Source organism: Rhizomucor pusillus (genome assembly GCF_041956525.1).
Source record: "Rhizomucor pusillus strain CBS 183.67 unplaced genomic scaffold VTP01scaffold_1, whole genome shotgun sequence".
Classification (NCBI taxonomy): Eukaryota; Fungi; Mucoromycota; class Mucoromycetes; order Mucorales; family Lichtheimiaceae; genus Rhizomucor; species Rhizomucor pusillus.
The window spans coordinates 798,113-815,212 of record NW_027192143.1 but is presented as its reverse complement, the minus strand read 5'-3'; the positions used below and the strand labels follow the sequence as shown (position 1 = coordinate 815,212).

General features: G+C 44.7%; 8 protein-coding genes across 8 annotated transcripts; 4 read left to right on the top strand and 4 right to left on the bottom strand.

The window, feature by feature from the left end:
• Nucleotides 1–85: 85 nt before the first annotated feature.
• Nucleotides 86–955, top strand: VTP01DRAFT_359 (uncharacterized protein; the record flags this gene model as incomplete). Its single annotated transcript, XM_069382177.1, has 1 exon — nucleotides 86–955. The coding sequence occupies one exon, from the start codon at nucleotides 86–88 to the stop codon at nucleotides 953–955; it is 870 nt and encodes a 289-aa protein (XP_069244779.1).
• Nucleotides 956–1,202: 247 nt separating this feature from the next.
• Nucleotides 1,203–2,500, bottom strand: VTP01DRAFT_358 (uncharacterized protein; the record flags this gene model as incomplete). Its single annotated transcript, XM_069382166.1, has 5 exons — nucleotides 1,203–1,396; nucleotides 1,454–1,631; nucleotides 1,699–2,087; nucleotides 2,144–2,292; nucleotides 2,361–2,500. The coding sequence occupies 5 exons, from the start codon at nucleotides 2,498–2,500 to the stop codon at nucleotides 1,203–1,205; spliced, it is 1,050 nt and encodes a 349-aa protein (XP_069244778.1).
• Nucleotides 2,501–3,184: 684 nt separating this feature from the next.
• VTP01DRAFT_357 (uncharacterized protein) lies at nucleotides 3,185–6,344 on the bottom strand (the record flags this gene model as incomplete). Its single annotated transcript, XM_069382155.1, has 3 exons — nucleotides 3,185–5,120; nucleotides 5,183–6,051; nucleotides 6,111–6,344. The coding sequence occupies 3 exons, from the start codon at nucleotides 6,342–6,344 to the stop codon at nucleotides 3,185–3,187; spliced, it is 3,039 nt and encodes a 1,012-aa protein (XP_069244777.1).
• A 504-nt stretch (nucleotides 6,345–6,848) lies between these two features.
• Nucleotides 6,849–7,822, top strand: VTP01DRAFT_356 (uncharacterized protein; the record flags this gene model as incomplete). The annotated part of the gene is made up of 7 exons (XM_069382144.1): nucleotides 6,849–6,926; nucleotides 6,980–7,059; nucleotides 7,112–7,216; nucleotides 7,277–7,358; nucleotides 7,419–7,558; nucleotides 7,616–7,694; nucleotides 7,757–7,822. 7 exons carry the CDS (start codon nucleotides 6,849–6,851, stop codon nucleotides 7,820–7,822), a joined length of 630 nt encoding a protein of 209 aa, XP_069244776.1.
• Nucleotides 7,823–8,013: 191 nt separating this feature from the next.
• VTP01DRAFT_355 (uncharacterized protein) lies at nucleotides 8,014–8,809 on the bottom strand (the record flags this gene model as incomplete). Its single annotated transcript, XM_069382133.1, has 2 exons — nucleotides 8,014–8,117; nucleotides 8,185–8,809. 2 exons carry the CDS (start codon nucleotides 8,807–8,809, stop codon nucleotides 8,014–8,016), a joined length of 729 nt encoding a protein of 242 aa, XP_069244775.1.
• A 722-nt stretch (nucleotides 8,810–9,531) lies between these two features.
• On the bottom strand, nucleotides 9,532–9,881 carry VTP01DRAFT_354 (uncharacterized protein; the record flags this gene model as incomplete). Its single annotated transcript, XM_069382122.1, has 2 exons — nucleotides 9,532–9,601; nucleotides 9,670–9,881. 2 exons carry the CDS (start codon nucleotides 9,879–9,881, stop codon nucleotides 9,532–9,534), a joined length of 282 nt encoding a protein of 93 aa, XP_069244774.1.
• Nucleotides 9,882–11,118: 1,237 nt separating this feature from the next.
• Nucleotides 11,119–11,451, top strand: VTP01DRAFT_353 (uncharacterized protein; the record flags this gene model as incomplete). Its single annotated transcript, XM_069382111.1, has 2 exons — nucleotides 11,119–11,196; nucleotides 11,320–11,451. The coding sequence occupies 2 exons, from the start codon at nucleotides 11,119–11,121 to the stop codon at nucleotides 11,449–11,451; spliced, it is 210 nt and encodes a 69-aa protein (XP_069244773.1).
• Nucleotides 11,452–12,589: 1,138 nt separating this feature from the next.
• VTP01DRAFT_352 (uncharacterized protein) lies at nucleotides 12,590–16,921 on the top strand (the record flags this gene model as incomplete). Its single annotated transcript, XM_069382100.1, has 13 exons — nucleotides 12,590–12,643; nucleotides 12,702–12,977; nucleotides 13,036–13,152; nucleotides 13,208–13,405; nucleotides 13,481–13,652; nucleotides 13,716–14,159; nucleotides 14,232–14,287; nucleotides 14,347–14,448; nucleotides 14,502–14,617; nucleotides 14,675–16,262; nucleotides 16,334–16,519; nucleotides 16,581–16,736; nucleotides 16,802–16,921. The coding sequence occupies 13 exons, from the start codon at nucleotides 12,590–12,592 to the stop codon at nucleotides 16,919–16,921; spliced, it is 3,585 nt and encodes a 1,194-aa protein (XP_069244772.1).
• Between the last annotated feature and the right edge of the window lie 179 nt (nucleotides 16,922–17,100).

The window sequence follows — 17,100 nt, the reverse complement described above, 5'->3', positions numbered from 1 at the left end:
TATGATCAGGATATGATCACTTTGAATGTTGCGAGCAAATAAAAGCCGTGCATTGCATCTCAAACACCCTTTGAACTCCTCATTCATGGCTTTGCAGAAAATCCAGCCTAATATCCCGTTTCTCGTCTCGGATTGCAACAATATCCTTAGCAAGGCCCAAATTGATCATGCTTCGACGTTGGCTGCGCGATCTGGAACTAGTAACCAAGTCTACGGAAGCAGCGACGAGACTAGCAATATCAGCGAGGATTTTTCTGGACGAGGTGATTGTTTATTGGAGAGCAACATGCTGTCGGTGGCAGCATTGTTTAATCCACTGGATGACTTAATGCCGGTCTTGGATGGTGCCTCCACTGCTCCGATTGTTGGTTCCGAGGAAATTTTTTGGCAGAATTCAATATCCATGCCTGGCGCAATAGCTGCAGCTCGAGCTGAAGTAGATTATGTATGGATGCCCTTTAAGGAACAACAACAACAAGAAGAAGAAAAGCATCATCAGTCCGCGACCTCGCCTTACGCAAAAGGCAAAAGACGCAGAACCAAATCGAAAAATACGACCGTCGGATATTGCCAACATCCGAAGCATGTAAGCTATCGGTCGGATACTCCTGGATATCAGGCGCTTTCAACGGCGACAGCAGCGATGACGACGACGACGACGACGACGCCGCGACGCGGAAGACCACCAAAAGGAACAAAACCAATAGATCGAAAGCGACTTGTCACCGACGATGCTTCGTCGTCGGTTCTTACGGGCGAGAGTAGCCTATATCCAGGCTCTTTGCTGTGCAAAATGACTATACGACCGCTGCCGAAACGCCTCGAAGCTGTAGTTGGGCGAAAGGATATCAGAGTATGTCTGACATGTCTGAAAAAGAGCGACGCAGACTTGGAATATCTCGGTCATCCGGCGTACAGAGCTCCGCAAGTCCATGGCAAGATGAAACGAGTGTAGAAGTTTTTATGTATCTGAATGCATATTGTTTTGTACTTTGTTGTGAAAATCAATTGAATCATAATCGATATATTGACTGCTTTACGTAGCAGAGCTAGTATTGTCATTTGGATGATGCATGGTATCTCTGAAAATATGGCTGGTTTTAGATGCTGCCAAAAACATACTGGTTAATGTCATTGATAAGCTTATTTATATTTATTCTATTGATTTACCATTGTAATCCTTCATATTTCCAACATTTTTCTCAGCCGCCTAGAGAATCTCGCGTATCTTGACTTGTTGTGGAAAGCGTCTTCAAGCAGGGATCCATACTGGAAGGACTTTCTTTTCTTTTGATGCTTCTTGCCCATTCGTCGCCGTCGCTCTTTTCAGAGTTGTCAGGACGATAGTAAGACTTATCCGAAATCGGATCGTAACATGAACTGAAACCTTGATCGGCTTCAGGGACGATTGTTAGCATTGACACTTGTTACATCTTTTCTGCACTTTGCTTACTTTCAGTGGCATTTTGTACAACGTAGTGGTGATGGTCACGTGTGAAGGTTCTAGTATCGGGTGGCACGATATCGCGGAACGCCCGTTTGAGATGACTGAAGGATGTCTCCTCCCATCCGACAGATTTCGCTCTGTGCTCTAAAATGCCACCGAGGACGTCTATAGCCTGGGATATGATCTACACATCATATGAATATGCATCTCCTTTCGATCTCGTTCAATTTTCTATTTATGCCCGTGCTTACAGCATGTTGTCTCGATGCCAAAACTTCGAGCTCATTCAGTTCCTGAAATAATTCTTGTGCTCGTAGCTGCAGGCTTTGCAAAGCTTGCTCTGTCTCTTGCAATCGGGTCTGGCTTTGGCCGTCCAGATTCTGTGGGCTGCTACCGTGTACATCGGTATCCTGGATATCCTGCAATGTCTCCATATTATGCGCAAATCGGTATTGAAACGGCGATCTAGGGGTTCGCGTCGTCTTTCTGCGTATCAAATGGAGTCGATTCTGCGCGCCTTTCCGAAAATCGTCATGCTTGAATTCCCAAATTTGCCTCGATGGATCTGAAGAAGAAGAGGAAGAAGCAGCAGAATCGTTGATACCTTGCAAGCCATTGCTGACCTTACGAAATCCGTACACTGAATACTTGATTATCGTGGTCGTAACGATATGCTCACGTAGTACTGAAACTTACTGTTGAGCTGCCTCACAAAACTCGGCCAGTTGCTATGTTTGAAATATTGAGGAAGGACAGTCCTTGAGAACTCGTTCACATTGTGCACTCGGAACCGGTCACCCGAAGCCGACCACGTTATAAGACTTTGACTTTCGTCTTCAATCATCCTAGAGGGAGGGAGATCGGAAGCCGATCAGCATACTACAATTATCTCCGTTAACATTGAAGATTTTACGCGTAGAGTTTTGTGGTAAAGGTTGCGGGTACGGAAGGCCTCACACTAAACGGCTGGTGGTGTATGCCCTTTGCAGATCTCTCCAATGCATTGCGGTTTGAAAATCGGCTGGCAGATTGCTGGGACGACTGAGACGACATACGTAGCGTCTCGAATCTGTCGGTACCGTGGCTACCTGAGCAACTGCTTTTATTCTTTTAGCAACGGAACAGCCTCTTTGCGACTACATAAATATATATTCACATCAGTCTATTGACCACATGTTAAAAAGGAAAAAAGCAAGAAACGTACTAGACTGGTGCTGCGAAAGGATTGTTTCCCCCTCCCAGAAGGGATCTAGAGACAGCAGCAAACAGGGCGCGCGGCACATTTACATAGCGCGGTGGTCCAAGTAGCACAGAGCCATATGGTTTGAATCCCTTCATTCGCGAGAAAGGAGAAAAGGCGTGATAGATTTATGCATGGTTCTTCCCAAACTGCTTGCGCATTCGTACTACAAGCAGGCCTGCACGCGGGTGCTACGTGCTCACCGCATCCGGCCAGAGTAACGATAGATACGGCTCCTATTTTCTGCTGGAAGATAAAGTTTAACCGGTGTCCCAGTTTGCAATGCCTCGTCGATTTATATGGCATAATAATCGTCCAGATAAGGCTTTCCCGCAGCATCCAGCTTCTCAGAAGCAGTGGCCCTCGTGGCTGTGACCACCAAAAAGGAATTGCCAAATCAAATCGGTACACGACGGATCGCAGATCTAATCATGTATCGAGATTTTCATTTTATGTGTGCGGGACTAGCCTATCTACAATGCACGATTGCACATTAACTATATTAACTCATCCTCTTCTGTTTCTACAACTATAATGTCAACCAGAATCTCGTCTTTTTCTCCAGTATCGTACGAAACTGAAAGCTTCAAGCGATCGCGTCCACCGTTAGCTGCAAGGAGCGGGCTCGGTGAATATACCAAGCTATTCAGAAGAACGTTGACATCTTTTTTTGTGGCATCTGTCAGTTCGACCGTGGTCGCTGATAGCTCATTGGACAAGGGAACTCCTATTTTAAGTTTGCCGAATGCTACTTCAACAGCAATTTTCGCTTGACGCACTTTTGAGGGACCTCCACGGACGTAGAGGACATCGAGACCTTGGAATTTGCCGGCCGTTGGTTGCTGCAATGCCTTCCGTCTATTGTGTGTCGAGTCTGGGGAGATCGCAGTAAAAGGAGACGTTGACCGATAAATAAAGTTGCGAGGTCCCACCAACTTCATCGGTACATCCCATGATCCGGTTGAGCTAATGATATTTCTCGTCTTCACATCGCGATGCGGAATATCCAAGTCGAATTTGTTCAATACGTGCCCAACCAAGCTTCCATCTTCTATGGGAAGATTGTTGGTCATTTTTCCAAACAGATGGATATTCCAGCTGGTAACCATAATCTTAGTCTTTAGTTCTTGCTCTGCCAGAGGATTCGACAGCAGGAACTTGTGGATCTCTGTGTAACCCGCCGGATACAAGATTTCGCGCGGAAGAATTGTGAAACCTGCCATCTCCAAAGCAGCTCGATGGTTGCGTACGTAGGTAGTAATAGCTTTTGGTCCGTGGCAATTGAAGCAGCCGGGATCATAGGAGTACGATGAGAACGCATATTCGCACATTTCCCTAAACAGTGACCATCCGCGCTTGAAGCGCATCAATCCTTGCGGAAGGTACAGACCATCTTCATCGAGTGTCCATTCGCGGTCGCTGATAAGCCCAGTGTAATCGGATCCAATAAATTCGAGATTCGAGTCTGGAGGGACTCTAATCCAGAGTGCATCCATATCCATATACGTTCCTCCATAATTGTATAGCAAGAGGCAGCGTATGTAATCTGTGAGATGCCAATAGAAATAGTTGCCCTTTTCCCATTTATCCCAGTCTTGTAACCAGTCCAACGTGCCAGGTCCAAAGTACCAATGCCATTTCAGAAGATTTTCCTTGTTGAAATGCACGACGTATATCTCGTAGCCTTGTTTTGTAAACTCCTTGAAGAAACCTTGAGGGAGAGTATTCGAGATCATAAAGATGACAGCACGAGGCTCGTGAACCCACACAAGCTCAAGCGCTTTCCAGTGACGATTGGTAAAAGTAGAAGGATCGCTCGTCCAACATACCCAGTATAGCAATTGCCAGCTGTCCGTTTCAGAAAACTTGGATGACCGTTTGGATAGCACTCCATCGATAATCCAATCGTCGTTGACTCCAATGACTGACGGTTCCAGATCATCTTTGACTTTGGCACCAGACACTTTCAAGTACTCTGGCTGATCCCGTAAAGTCACACCTTTGAATTGATCGCAGTGCAGATTGTTGGAGCGCCAATCGTCTGCTTTACCGTGACAGGGGTAACACAAGGAACACTTGCTTGATTTTAAGCTCGAGCATTGTGATCGACCGTTCACCACATCGTCATAGACTTTGCGCATAGCTGAACGTTCTTTGTCGGTAAATCGCATCGCTATCAAATCATCCTCGCAGCTGCCGTTATCTTGAATACGCCTGTCATGTGTAGGTTGAACGTCATATCCAAACAACCAAAGGGCGACGTTGCGTTCTTCAGAGGCGATGAAGCGCCGAGGAGATTCAACGTCGACGATAATGTTAACTACGTTTTTCGAGAGTGTGTAGAATGTGCCCGTTGTATAAGGCGGTAAAACTGGTAGTGGATAATCATATTTCGAGTGTTTATCTGCATTCGGTCCATCAGTCGGCATGTTCCTAACAAAATGGCGATGTTTAGCGTTGATATTTGCTGATTAGGCACTATAATCCAGTATTACCTGAATACCATCCCTTTCCACAGATTATCTGATTTGCCTTGCGCTTGTACATCAGACTTTACAATATCCCATCGTACAAAGACATCATCGGAAGTCTTGCAAAGGTAGTCGTACGCAAAGCTGTCCAACCATCTCATTGCTTCTAATAGTTTTCGGCTGGTATGCTTAGGTGCGTCTGAAGCTGGCACCATGATGAGATCGTGATATTGGTTGGATTCTTCCTGTATCTTCATCCCGAAAGACATCTTTGCTCTTGAGGAAGGCGGTTGTCCAATGACGAAGCGATACGTGATAGATACATCTTTGTTGCCGTGTTTCAGTAATTTCAAAGACGTCTCCCGAAGTATCTGACGCCTCTCGAAACTTTGAGCTGTCCACGATGATAGGATTAGAACTAGGACTGATATTGATGCATCTTTGGATAATTCGTTTGGTGCGATGGAGGTATCGAAGCGGACACTTTGCTGCATGAGTTGGCTAGTGGTATACTGCAGCCTTTCCATTTGATGTAGCCCGGCAAACATGGTCAACAAGGTGACAACAAACAGCGGCAATACGAGAACTTTGACGGCTGTCGACTTTGTATTGAGCCGAGGACTCTGTACGTCTTCAGCTTTCTGATGGTACTTGGGGCTGGAGGCGAAGCAAAGTTTAATCACGTTCGAAATGAACAGTAGGAGACATGCGATCATCCAGTGTCGAATCGGCTGATCAGCTGGTATTTTCGAGTCGAGAAATGCTGCAACAGACCAGTTGATGACAGTCAACGTAACCAATCGCACGATCGCATTGCTGATCTCGTAATGGTACAGCCACCGTCTCATCATGCTCGTTTGCAGAATCCAGCTCCAGTAGCCAGCGAGCGCGCACTATGGGAGGCGAAAAGTGAACTGTTTGTTATATATTACGTTAGGGAAAGCGTTCATACCCATAGGTTGGCGATCCAAAAGTCGATTTGCGTGCTCTGAAGGGTGATGGCACCTCCCGAGTCTCGTACAGGAACATTGAGTGCAGATTGTATATTATGGATGCCACCGATAATTGCAGGTATTAAGCTTAGTGTCCGTAATAAAATAAGCGGCAGGTGATATTTTCGTGGGACATTGAGACTTGATAGAGAGAGGCCGCGTTGCCGGAGTGACGGCAAGGAGTTCTGCTTCATAGGAAGCCAACGCCGGGAAAAGAAAGCGATGGTGGTCTGTGCCTTTCTCGAGCATTCACATTGCCCCGGAAAAAACTCAGGTACTATCCGATAATCCTCTAAATTTGCCTCATTACCCCGACTCCTTGGACGGTTTTCTTGATCCCTTAAGTATACTAAATTAGAAAATGCTACTTGGATCGAGTATCGTAGATCAACTCTTTTGTCTTTTCTCTGTTGATGTCAAAAAGAACCATACAAAAATTTCCATTATCTACCTATATATTAAGGAAGCGCAATGGGGTTACTATTGGCTATTGTATGATCACCTTCTCTGTTGCTCATCAGGCATGCTGTTCAAAAGGTAAATAGAACATATTCTTTGTACCAGAGGATGTCAATATACAGAATCAGAAATGCAGTGTACATTTCGCCGTCACGGTTCATCAGAATTTCCAGATTTTGACAGCCGCTCCAACGCTTTTCCGTCTTTCGTTTCAAAGAAGAAAAATAAAGCACAAAGGAATGGAATCTGGCAGCGGCAGCGAAGTGACACGGTTATGGCGAGTCTACCGCACGGCGCACCAAATGGTGCACGATAGAGTATGTAGTGAGACATACAATTTACGCACAGCCAGGTATTAATCCCGTTGCAGGGCTATGTCGTGAACCAGGCAGATCTGGATATGGATTTGGAGACATTTCGACGAGAATACGCAGTGTCAGGCGACGTCGAGTATGTACAACTGTGCGATCTTCATCCGAACGTTTGTTAATTAAGTCCGTAGCCGAGACTCGTTGACATTCATTGTCCAAAAGAGAGACGATCCTTCGGAACAGCTGCTCGTATTTTTCCCCAAAGACAAATCAGTGGGCGTCAAACCTCTCCGAGTGTAAGTTTATATGCCAAAAGTGTATATATCAAATCGGTGTTTGACGATGAATGCGTATAGATACGTCGAGCGTATGGCGCAGCAACAAATTTCCAAAGGCATTTGCATATATCAACAGAGCTTAACATCCTCCGCCAGCAAAGTAAGACAACGCGTTTTGCAACATACCAGTTCGACATTCTCTTACGCGCAGTAATGTTAGGTTATCCAATCGCTGCCATCCAGACACACTCTTGAATCTTTCCAAGAGAACGAGTTGCTTGTCAACATTACACATCACGTATTGGTACCAAAGCATGAATTGCTTACCAACGAAGAAAAGCAAGCGCTTTTAAAACGATAGTAAGTATCTATATAACCTTGCACTTTATCTTACTGATCATTTACACTTTTTGATAGCCGTTTGAAGGAAACACAGCTTCCACGTATACAACACAGCGATCCTGTCGCCAGATACTACGGTTTGCAACGCGGCCAGGTAGGAGAATGGATAGGACAATGCAGAACTTTTGCAGCTGAATTAATATGCATGGCTACTAGGTTGTTAAAATCGTTCGTGAAAGCGAAACTGCTGGTCGTTATGTCAGTTACAGACTCTGCATCTAGAAGGATAAATCTGAAGAAAACCCCTAATAATACAACCATTCATCTCTCGCATGCCCTTTTAAACAACTTTCTTCTTTAAGATAGGAAAAATTTTATAACAAAAAAGACATATCGCTATGGTATAGACTACTGTGTATAAGGGTTTAAGAAAAGGAATAGCAGGTCGATATACATCGAACTGGCCAGGTCCATCATCCCATGCCATTTTTCTTCTTTGTTCTTCTTCCTGGGTGGGGAGCACCTTCAACCATACGCCTAACGAGTGGGAAGGTGCCCTCTGAAGACACTACAATATCTAATATAGGCAAAACCCGGGTTAGCATCCGAGATGGCGTTCATGGGTTGTACAAATTACAACGTACTCTGTAGCATGTCTGCCATACAATAACCCCCAAGATTGGCTTGCCAAAAGTAGAAATCGGGGATGGAGTTTCCAGCCTGAAATAAGTTTTCCAAATCTCGCTGGTGCTTGAGCGTCAAGGGGTGGAAATCCTGGTCTCGCGTCACTCCCCATTCTGGGTGATAGACTTTGGATGGATCCAGAGCTTGACCTTTGTCAGCACTGCTTTGAGCATCGAGAGTTGGAGGAGCAGGGGTAGAAGCGGTTGTATTTGACGCAGGTTTGGACTGCTGCTGCTGTTGTTGTTGTTGCTGCTGCTGCATATTCCGTCGAGCATTTTGATTGTAATCAAGAAAGGCGTCTGCGGGGTCCGAGCTAAAACCGGCGGTTGATGGCGGCCATTGCTGGTCTACTACCGATGGCGGATAGTGTTCTGGATGGAGTCCAATAGCAGGAAGCGCACCAGGATTCGGTGCAGTAACAAGACCGGCTTGTTGGTCCAGACCTGCTCCCAGCTCTGGATGGAGCGAAAACATCTGCTGCTCCTGTTGGTGTTGGTGATGCTGTTGCTGCGGGTGATGGTGAAGGTTGTGTATTGTAGGATGTTGGTTTTCGGTCGCATCAAAAGTCATATGGTTGTGAGCCATTGTTGCTGCACAGTAATCGAAAATGATTATGCATCCAAGCTTTGCTTTGAGCGGAAAATCGAAAGAAAGAGAAAGGAGAAGGAGGGCGGGGGAATTGACCCACTTGAGTATCCACCGATTTTGGGGAACTGCGCTTTCGTCGTGAGACTTGCAACCGGTGCAAATGAAATAAACAAACCAACTCACTCGTCAGCTGACGCATCCTTTTGCTTTGGCGTGCTGTTGCTGCGGTATCAACTAAAAGAGTCCACTGACTAATTCTAGCTCGTGTCTGCGTATAAGCATGCACCCGAATTGCAAGTGTCTGGATGTTGGATTTGCACTTGAATGTCGATGGGGTGTAGATAAACAATAGTTCACAGTGCCAAGGGAAACAAGGGGCGCGAGAGCGTCACTTAAGGTTATATCCAGGAATGATCGGCAAACATACGTAACTCCAACTGTACAGTGCATTTTGTAGCGTAGACATCATAACTCAATCGACATGTATGCCTCGTCGTTGACAGATCGATAAAGAACACCCATTGAGGCACCATGGACGAAACACTCCCGAGTCGGGATGTATGCGCATCTACACAGCATGTGCCAATTATGCAGGAGACTGATCCCACCGGTTTCGATACAGAAACGAACTACATTTACTTTCTGTGATCAGATCATAGACGCGATTTTTATACTGGCAGCGCTCAAGATAACAGGGCATGATCTATGAACCTTTTTTGTCAAACAGGTAGTTTATCAGGCTCGTCCTGCTGCAATCTTTTAGCCATACGCAGCCCACAAGTCGTGACACTAAAAAGATCGCCCATCCAATACAGAGAAACCAGCAGAACAATTGAAACGCACGCTGCTTCGCGGACCTCCTTGTTTGTAATGTGCCGCCGCGATCGTTAGGAATCAGCTGTATCCGTTTCCTTGTCTTTCGCTCTGGGCCAGCAGAGCAAGCAGCGCCCCTGTCTTGGTCGGTGACATTCGTCCGCGAGATCTTTGCTCCTGTCGGTTGCGTAGGTAAATGGCGGCGCAGGCGTGAAGGACGATGGCCGCTTTCGAGAGCTTGTTGACCAAGAGACATGAAAAGTAGCAGCAATAGCAATATCTTGGGCAAGCCTCCGTGTCTATCTTGGCTGACTTGGCAGTCTTTTTAATTCATGGCTTTACTGCTACCCGCTGCAATGTATGCCGCTACTACTTTGGCCCATATATCACGGGGTTGCGTCCTCCTTGACGCCAACAAGCATGATAATGGGAGTTGACAGGATAGGTTTTATACGTGATTACACGTGAACCCTAGTCTGTGCCGTTGAGGAAACAGGACTAAGCATGCGCGTCTGGTGGGCGTTCGTGCAAATGCTGAGACCTGCACAGCTTTAGAGAACAATGAAGGTACCCTAGCCAACGGTCTCGAGCTCAAAAGGACATTCTCCACATCAGCTGTGTGACGAAGAAGGCTAAGGTTTAAGATAATCAGTACATAGCATATGTAGTACATGATCGTACGTCGCCCGATGGTTGTTTCGGGGGTTACGGGATATTGTAGAGCTTGTGAGTTTAACAATGCAACAATAACTTTATTTTCGTCCGTCTAGCTCCCAAACTGAGTGTGCGCAGTGCGCAGTTCTCTATAGAATATGTATCGCGATCACGCTTCTACACAGACATCCAAGGAATTTTATGGTATGCACACCTTAAAACGGAAGTGCGTCGTAGTAATTTGAACGTAGCAGCAATTTATATGCTAGCTTGACAAGAAGATGAGCTTCTTGAGGATTACTGTTTTATTGACAACATGATGTTCACTTGTTCGATATGGTTCTAATACAGCATATCATTATCTGCGAAGGTGTTCGCTGATTCGGACATCAGTGATAGTGCACAAGTTCTACATCTTCTGAGGATAGGCCAAATTTTTCTTTATTTCATACATACTCGGGAAAACAAATCGAAAACTAAACAAGTACCGGTAGTCAAACCGCACATGTGAATGGATGTATTTACATGGTAACTGCATGCAGTTTGTGACATGATATTTGGATATGGTTCTTGACTTCTTGTCCATGGAAATATTGGCGCCGATATGTACATCAGCTGAACCTAGAGATGGGCTAGTAGGATAAGAGTAGCAGAAAAGGCTGAAAGAACGTGCAAAGGGATTGGAAAGGGTATATCATTGTCAGATACATGTACGAGGCATAAAATTAAGTCATCAACGTCGTCGGTTTTCGTTCTTTGATGAAGAAATCACTTCAGCAGAGGGCAGTGAGGTCGTTTGTGGCCATACTTGCCGCACCATGTGCTGTGAGAAAGATCCAATGTTAATATCGATTCTTCAACAGAATATTGGCAAGAATGCAGAATTGTATGCAGTTATTCTTACCACTGGCCGCCCTGTAAGTTCAATGGTTTGACAGCAAAAGACATTATCATGGCGCTTTTGACTGTAAATACATGTCTAGAAAAGATGAATAAAAATACAAGCCGAGGGACATTTGCCGGGATGGATGTTTATATAGGCTGCCAACAGGGAGCCTGGTACACCATTGCATCAGTACGGTGATGTTAGCATACTGCAAGCATGCTACACCGGTGTCCAACTCACTTTTTGGCTATTAGCAGCTGTAGAAGATATGCCTACCATTCCTTAAGATTGATTCCTGAAAAATTTTAGTGCGGTTCCTTGGAAACTATAAGAAATAAATACATGATGTCAGTCTTAATACATAAGCATCATAGAAAGGGGCGATACCGGCGACATTTCCACGCCACACTGCGCGCTAACTAGAAAATCGTGCATCGTCGCGCCCGTAGCTGCGCATCTTGCTATTTTCAACTGATTGCACCGTTTAGTTCGCGGGGCAGTCGTAGTAAGCGTACGATACGATGGAAGATTCCAGAGCAACGAATATCAAGCAGGATAGGAGTATGTAGACATCTTGGGATTGTCAAATCCTTTATTTGATTGTATCCCTGACTGCTTTGGTCAAGCGCGCCATCAAGCAAGCCTCATGTCACACATACGTTGCATCTAGAATCAAGAAGATGCAGAAATTGATAGCCCAGCGAATGCAATAATATTCCGTGCGCTTCGATGGCCAGAACAACCTCCTTGGGCGCTTGCATTCTTTTGGAAAGCCGATCGATCGGTCACACTCTACCGGGCGATCGGAACACCATATGCACGTTCAAGTTGAGGATGCGATTTCGCCAACAATGTTTTGCGCCAAATCGAACATGAACGAAATATTCAGGAGTACATAAACCACTTACAAAATATTTCCTTGTCTTTGATTATCTATCTGCATCAAGAACGATATTTGCGAGTGTCAAATCTGAGGCCGCAAGCCCCAACATCCCTTGGATTTTATGCTGTTTGAGAATTTATCACCTCAATTTGCATATACAGTACTGTCCAGCTTCCAATATATTCTATTCCTCTATTGAGAAGCCAAGACGTGGCGCCTTCACCTATTGGATCGTATTTAGATGCATAAATAGCACAGCGGCATCGAAATAACACTGACATATCATAATTTATGATACTTCCCGACATATTGTAGCTACTTTCTGTAAACTGAATATCTTAAGCGTACAGCTCTTTATTATATCTATAGATTTTTCATTTATAATGGGAGTGTGAACTTAAAACGACACAGCATACATAGCATTATGATGTTTCACTAAAGGCGTCGTTCTGAAATTATCAAATTGGAGGCACAAAAGCCACAGCACGAAATTCCTAAAGCTGCATTTTTGCAGGAACCAGATCTCTCAAGTTGCTTCGACATGGCCGTAAAGCGCAAAGGCAAACAGCAGAGAGAGCACGACAAGGCAAAGAAGGTAATGCAAGCTTTATACGCCTTGACTGATGTGGATTCTGATGGCATTGTGCTTGCAGCCCAAGGTCGTTGTGGAGTCGGAGCCCGAGGACGACTTGGAATCGGGCGCAGAATCAATAAGCGATGATGACGAAGATCTCATGGCAACTGCACAGAACTCGACCTTCGATGACTATGAAGACGATGAAGCAGGAGAATGGGAAGAACAGACAGACGAAGACGGTGACATGGAAGATCAGGAGACAAACGATCTAGACAGAGAAGCAGCAGGAGGCGAATTAGAGGGATTAAAAGAAACTGCCGAACTGTACAAATCGAACATATTCAAGCTGGAGGTATTGAAAAGAAACGGTTCACAATCAGCGTTTCGTTAGATATTAACGGCTGTTGTAGATCGATGAAATGCTTAAAGAAGTTGGTGTAAATTACGACAAGCACAAGCGATTGCTAGCTGCTCTCAAAGATATCAAGAAAACTTTCGAAGATATCCCAGCAGAAAAAGAGTCTCTTGTAAGTGGATGCAGAAGATGGCTTCTGGAAATTTGCTAACTAGGATATACTTTAGCTTGTGCAATATCTAAAGTCAATGCAGAAGAAAGGAATTACTGTCCCTATAATGCAAGAGCAGCCGCCATCCGACGCTTTGTATAAATTCAGCATGCAAAAACCATCTAATGTAAACGTAGTTGGCAGCTATGCATTGCGGACGATTGCAAAGACAAAGAAAGCATTCAACGTTGATGTGGCAGTAGAGATGCCATCTGTAAGTGCAAAGTGTATGGAATGTATGGAAAGAAAAACTAACAGTAGTTTAAACTGGAATATTTTTTCTCTTTAGTCGTTGTTCCAAGAAAAGGATCATGTCGACAATCGGTATTTCTACAAGCGTTCATGCTATTTGGCAGGACTTGCTCTTGCTCTGAAGAAATCAAAGAAGGGCTATCGAATGGAATTCAGCTCATTCAACGGCGATCATCACAGACCGGTGCTACTTATCCATCCACCTGGTGGTATGTTGACCTTGATTGGAATTTACAGGATACACCCACCGTTGCTTACGTGAGTTATCGCAGATAAATCCGAAGTCGATTTTTCAAAAACCAAATGCATCATTCGGATAATCCCTTGCATAGCAAACAATGTTTTCCCCATTCAGCGCCTAGCGCCTAGCAAATGCAATTTGCGTAAAGACGACGAAAGCAGTGCCGATAAGAACTCTCAGTCGACACCGCTGTACAACGCTGCAATTCTCAAAGACACTGTACCTGTTTCCAGTCTTGCCTTCCTTTATCAACATGCTAAATCGACACCGGCTGTCAAAGAAGCTGTGATGCTAGCTAAAATTTGGCTATATCAACGTGGTCTCGATGCATCAACGTCAAAAGGATCTGGATTTAGTCTGTTTATTTTCAGCATGTTGATGGGCTATCTGTTGCAAGACGGAGTTAAAGGCAATAAGAAATTGTCTACAGGATATAGCTCATACCAATTGATGCGTGGAACAATGGATTTCTTGGGTAAATATATTTATTAAGGCATCGATCGAATCAAAGATAAGGACTTGTGCTTACGATCTATCCAATTTATAGCTAATCATGATTTCAGCGCTGAACCAGTAATGATCGGTACTTACGACCATCCAGAGGTAAATGGAAGTTCTATTATGCAAACAATCATGGATTGATAATAACTTATTGAAAACAGTTCTCCGCTGAAGTATTCCGCCGCCACTACGATGTTGTTATTGTTGATCCGACTGGTACTGTCAACCTGGCAGCAGGAATGACTTTGTCTGGACTGGCTCAGGTAAGAAGGTCTTTGTAACATAGCTACAAAGCAATTATCTAAATGCATTAAAGGTGCAATACGAAGCAAAACTTGCGATGACATACTTCAACGATTCTACCGATCGATTCGAAGCTTTATTTTTGAAGAAAGTTGATGACTATACTCTACGTTTCGACAACTTTGCAAAGTATGTATTGGAAGGCCCTCTTCATGTTACCACCTGATTAATCGTAGACTCTTTCAGGATCAATTTGTCTGCATCCGAAACTATTCAATATAGCTCCGTCGAGAAATTCGACAATCCATCCTACCGTCAAGTCTTTGCTCGTCGACTAGGCACAGTACTGAAGAAAGGTTTGACAGATCGTGCCGAGCTAATTGCGGTCCAGTACGATTCCGACAAATCATGGAACATCGATTCTGTCGTACCAGAGGAGAGCGACTGCGATATCAGCATTGGATTGATTTTGAACTCTGACCGCGCTGCTCGTCTTGTGGATCAAGGTCCTGATGCTCAGCAAAAGGAAGCAGCTGAAGAGTTTAGAAAATTCTGGGGGTCAAAGGCAGAACTTCGACGTTTCAAAGATGGCAGTATTCTGGAAAGTGTCGTATGGCAGACTCAGGGCTACGAAAATCGTACTCTCATTGTACGAAGCATTGTGCGATATCTGTTACAGCATCACTTTGGCCTTGATAATTCGCGTATGCGTTACTGGGCAGGACAGCTCTATCCCTACACGCATCTCGCTAAAGCAGTACCAAATCAGCTGTACAACCGAAAGTTAGACATTAACGGATTCCAGCCTGTTATGACTGCATTCAATGAGTTAGCAAAGACTATCCGAGCAACTGACAGTAACCTGCCACTCTTGATCAATAACGTTTATCCTGCCGATCCCACCCTTCGCTACGCCAATGCCATCTTACCATATCCCATCGACTTTGATAACATTGCTGGCTATCCTTCCACAGCACGTTATATCCCGGCTATTGATGTAATTGTGCAACTGGAAGGTTCAAGCAAGTGGCCAGATGATTTGGCTGCCTTTCAGAATGTCAAACTCGCATTTTATCTCAAAATTGCGCAAGAACTCGAGAATTCTTCCATCAAATCTGTGGTAGTTGACGATGTATCGGAGACGAATCCGCTGGCAGCAAGAGGTTATTTGGATGTGTACTTTTACGGCTTTGTCTTCCGATGCCACTTGCATGTCTCTCAGGAAAGCAAACTCTTGCAAAGAATCGTCGATAATAAGCAAAGCGACAAGGTTAAAAAAGAACTTGCTCAAGCCGCGCTCGAAAACCATCAATATCGTTTCCAGCATCGCCAATTGCATACTTTCCATATTCAAGCAGTTTGCGCAAAGCATCCAGCATTCTCCACTACAATGCGACTTGTAAAGCGATGGTTCGGTGCTCACCTGTTAACCAGTCAAGTCCCTGAGGAGGTGATCGAGCTAGTATGCGCGCATGTCTTTGTCGAACCTCATCCGTGGTCAGCTCCCGTGAGCGCCTTCACTGGATTTACACGCGTTCTTGCGCTATTAGCCTCGTGGGACTGGCGGAAATCCCCGTTGATTGTAGATCTTGAAGGCGAATTGACGAGCGCAGATCGAGATGTAATCTTGAAGAATTTCACTCAGCTTCGAGAACGCAATCCAAATATAACTCAGGGTGCGATGGTCATTGCGACTGCCAAGGACAAGTCTGGCTTTCGATGGTCACAGTCTCATCCGAACAAAGCAGTAGCAGCTAGAATACAAGCTCTCGCAAAGGCAGCTGTTGCAACTTTGGAGCAAACCATCTCCTCGGGCAACGAGACAGAACTCAAGGTACGATATGCTTCGTTTTTCTTTCTCGTCGCATGCTCAAATTTCTAACATGGCTATTTTGAATTTTTTAGCGTATGTTTGTGACCTCCATGGCAGATTACCATGTAGTTATTCAGCTAAAGACTTCAAGATGCACTCGTTATTACCAAAGTCTACGACCACAATCTGAATATTTCTCCTCCAAGAAAGCATCCGAGTTGGGCGATAAAGCATACGCCGGATTCGATCCAGCTTCACAATTCGTCTCCGAGCTACAGGTACCGATAATTTCAAGAGTGATATCTGTAATGTGGCGTTCTAATTGGTAATTTGCGTTAGAATTCATACGGTGATCTCTTGATGGTATTCCACAACACGTATGGTGGCGATAAAATTGGACTTGTCTGGAATCCGGTCCTCACCGGCGCAAAGCAATGGAGAGTCACATTTGGCTGCAACAGTGTCCCTGTTGATATGTCACCTGAAGGCCGCTTGGTAAGCAAACAGGCTCCTTCGAAGAGTTTTGATGGACTTGATGAAGACTAACTCTACGTGTATAGAAACCTGCGGGTGGACAACAATTGTCAAAGCTGGCTGTTCCTAACTTTAACGCCATCTTGAAGGAAATTGAGAGACTTGGAGATGGTATCATAGAAAGCATCACTGTTCAAAAATCATAAGTTTTGTAAAGCATATAAACTTCATTTACACATCTTTGTCTCTTATTTTCATGCAAAGATTTAAATCGTCCCTAGAACATCGCATTATCCTGTAATTGAAGTTTTAATTGACAACAAGGTGACGAGTGCGAAGAAAATATGAGTACATCGCCCGGCTTAACGCCAATTTTTTGATGAAG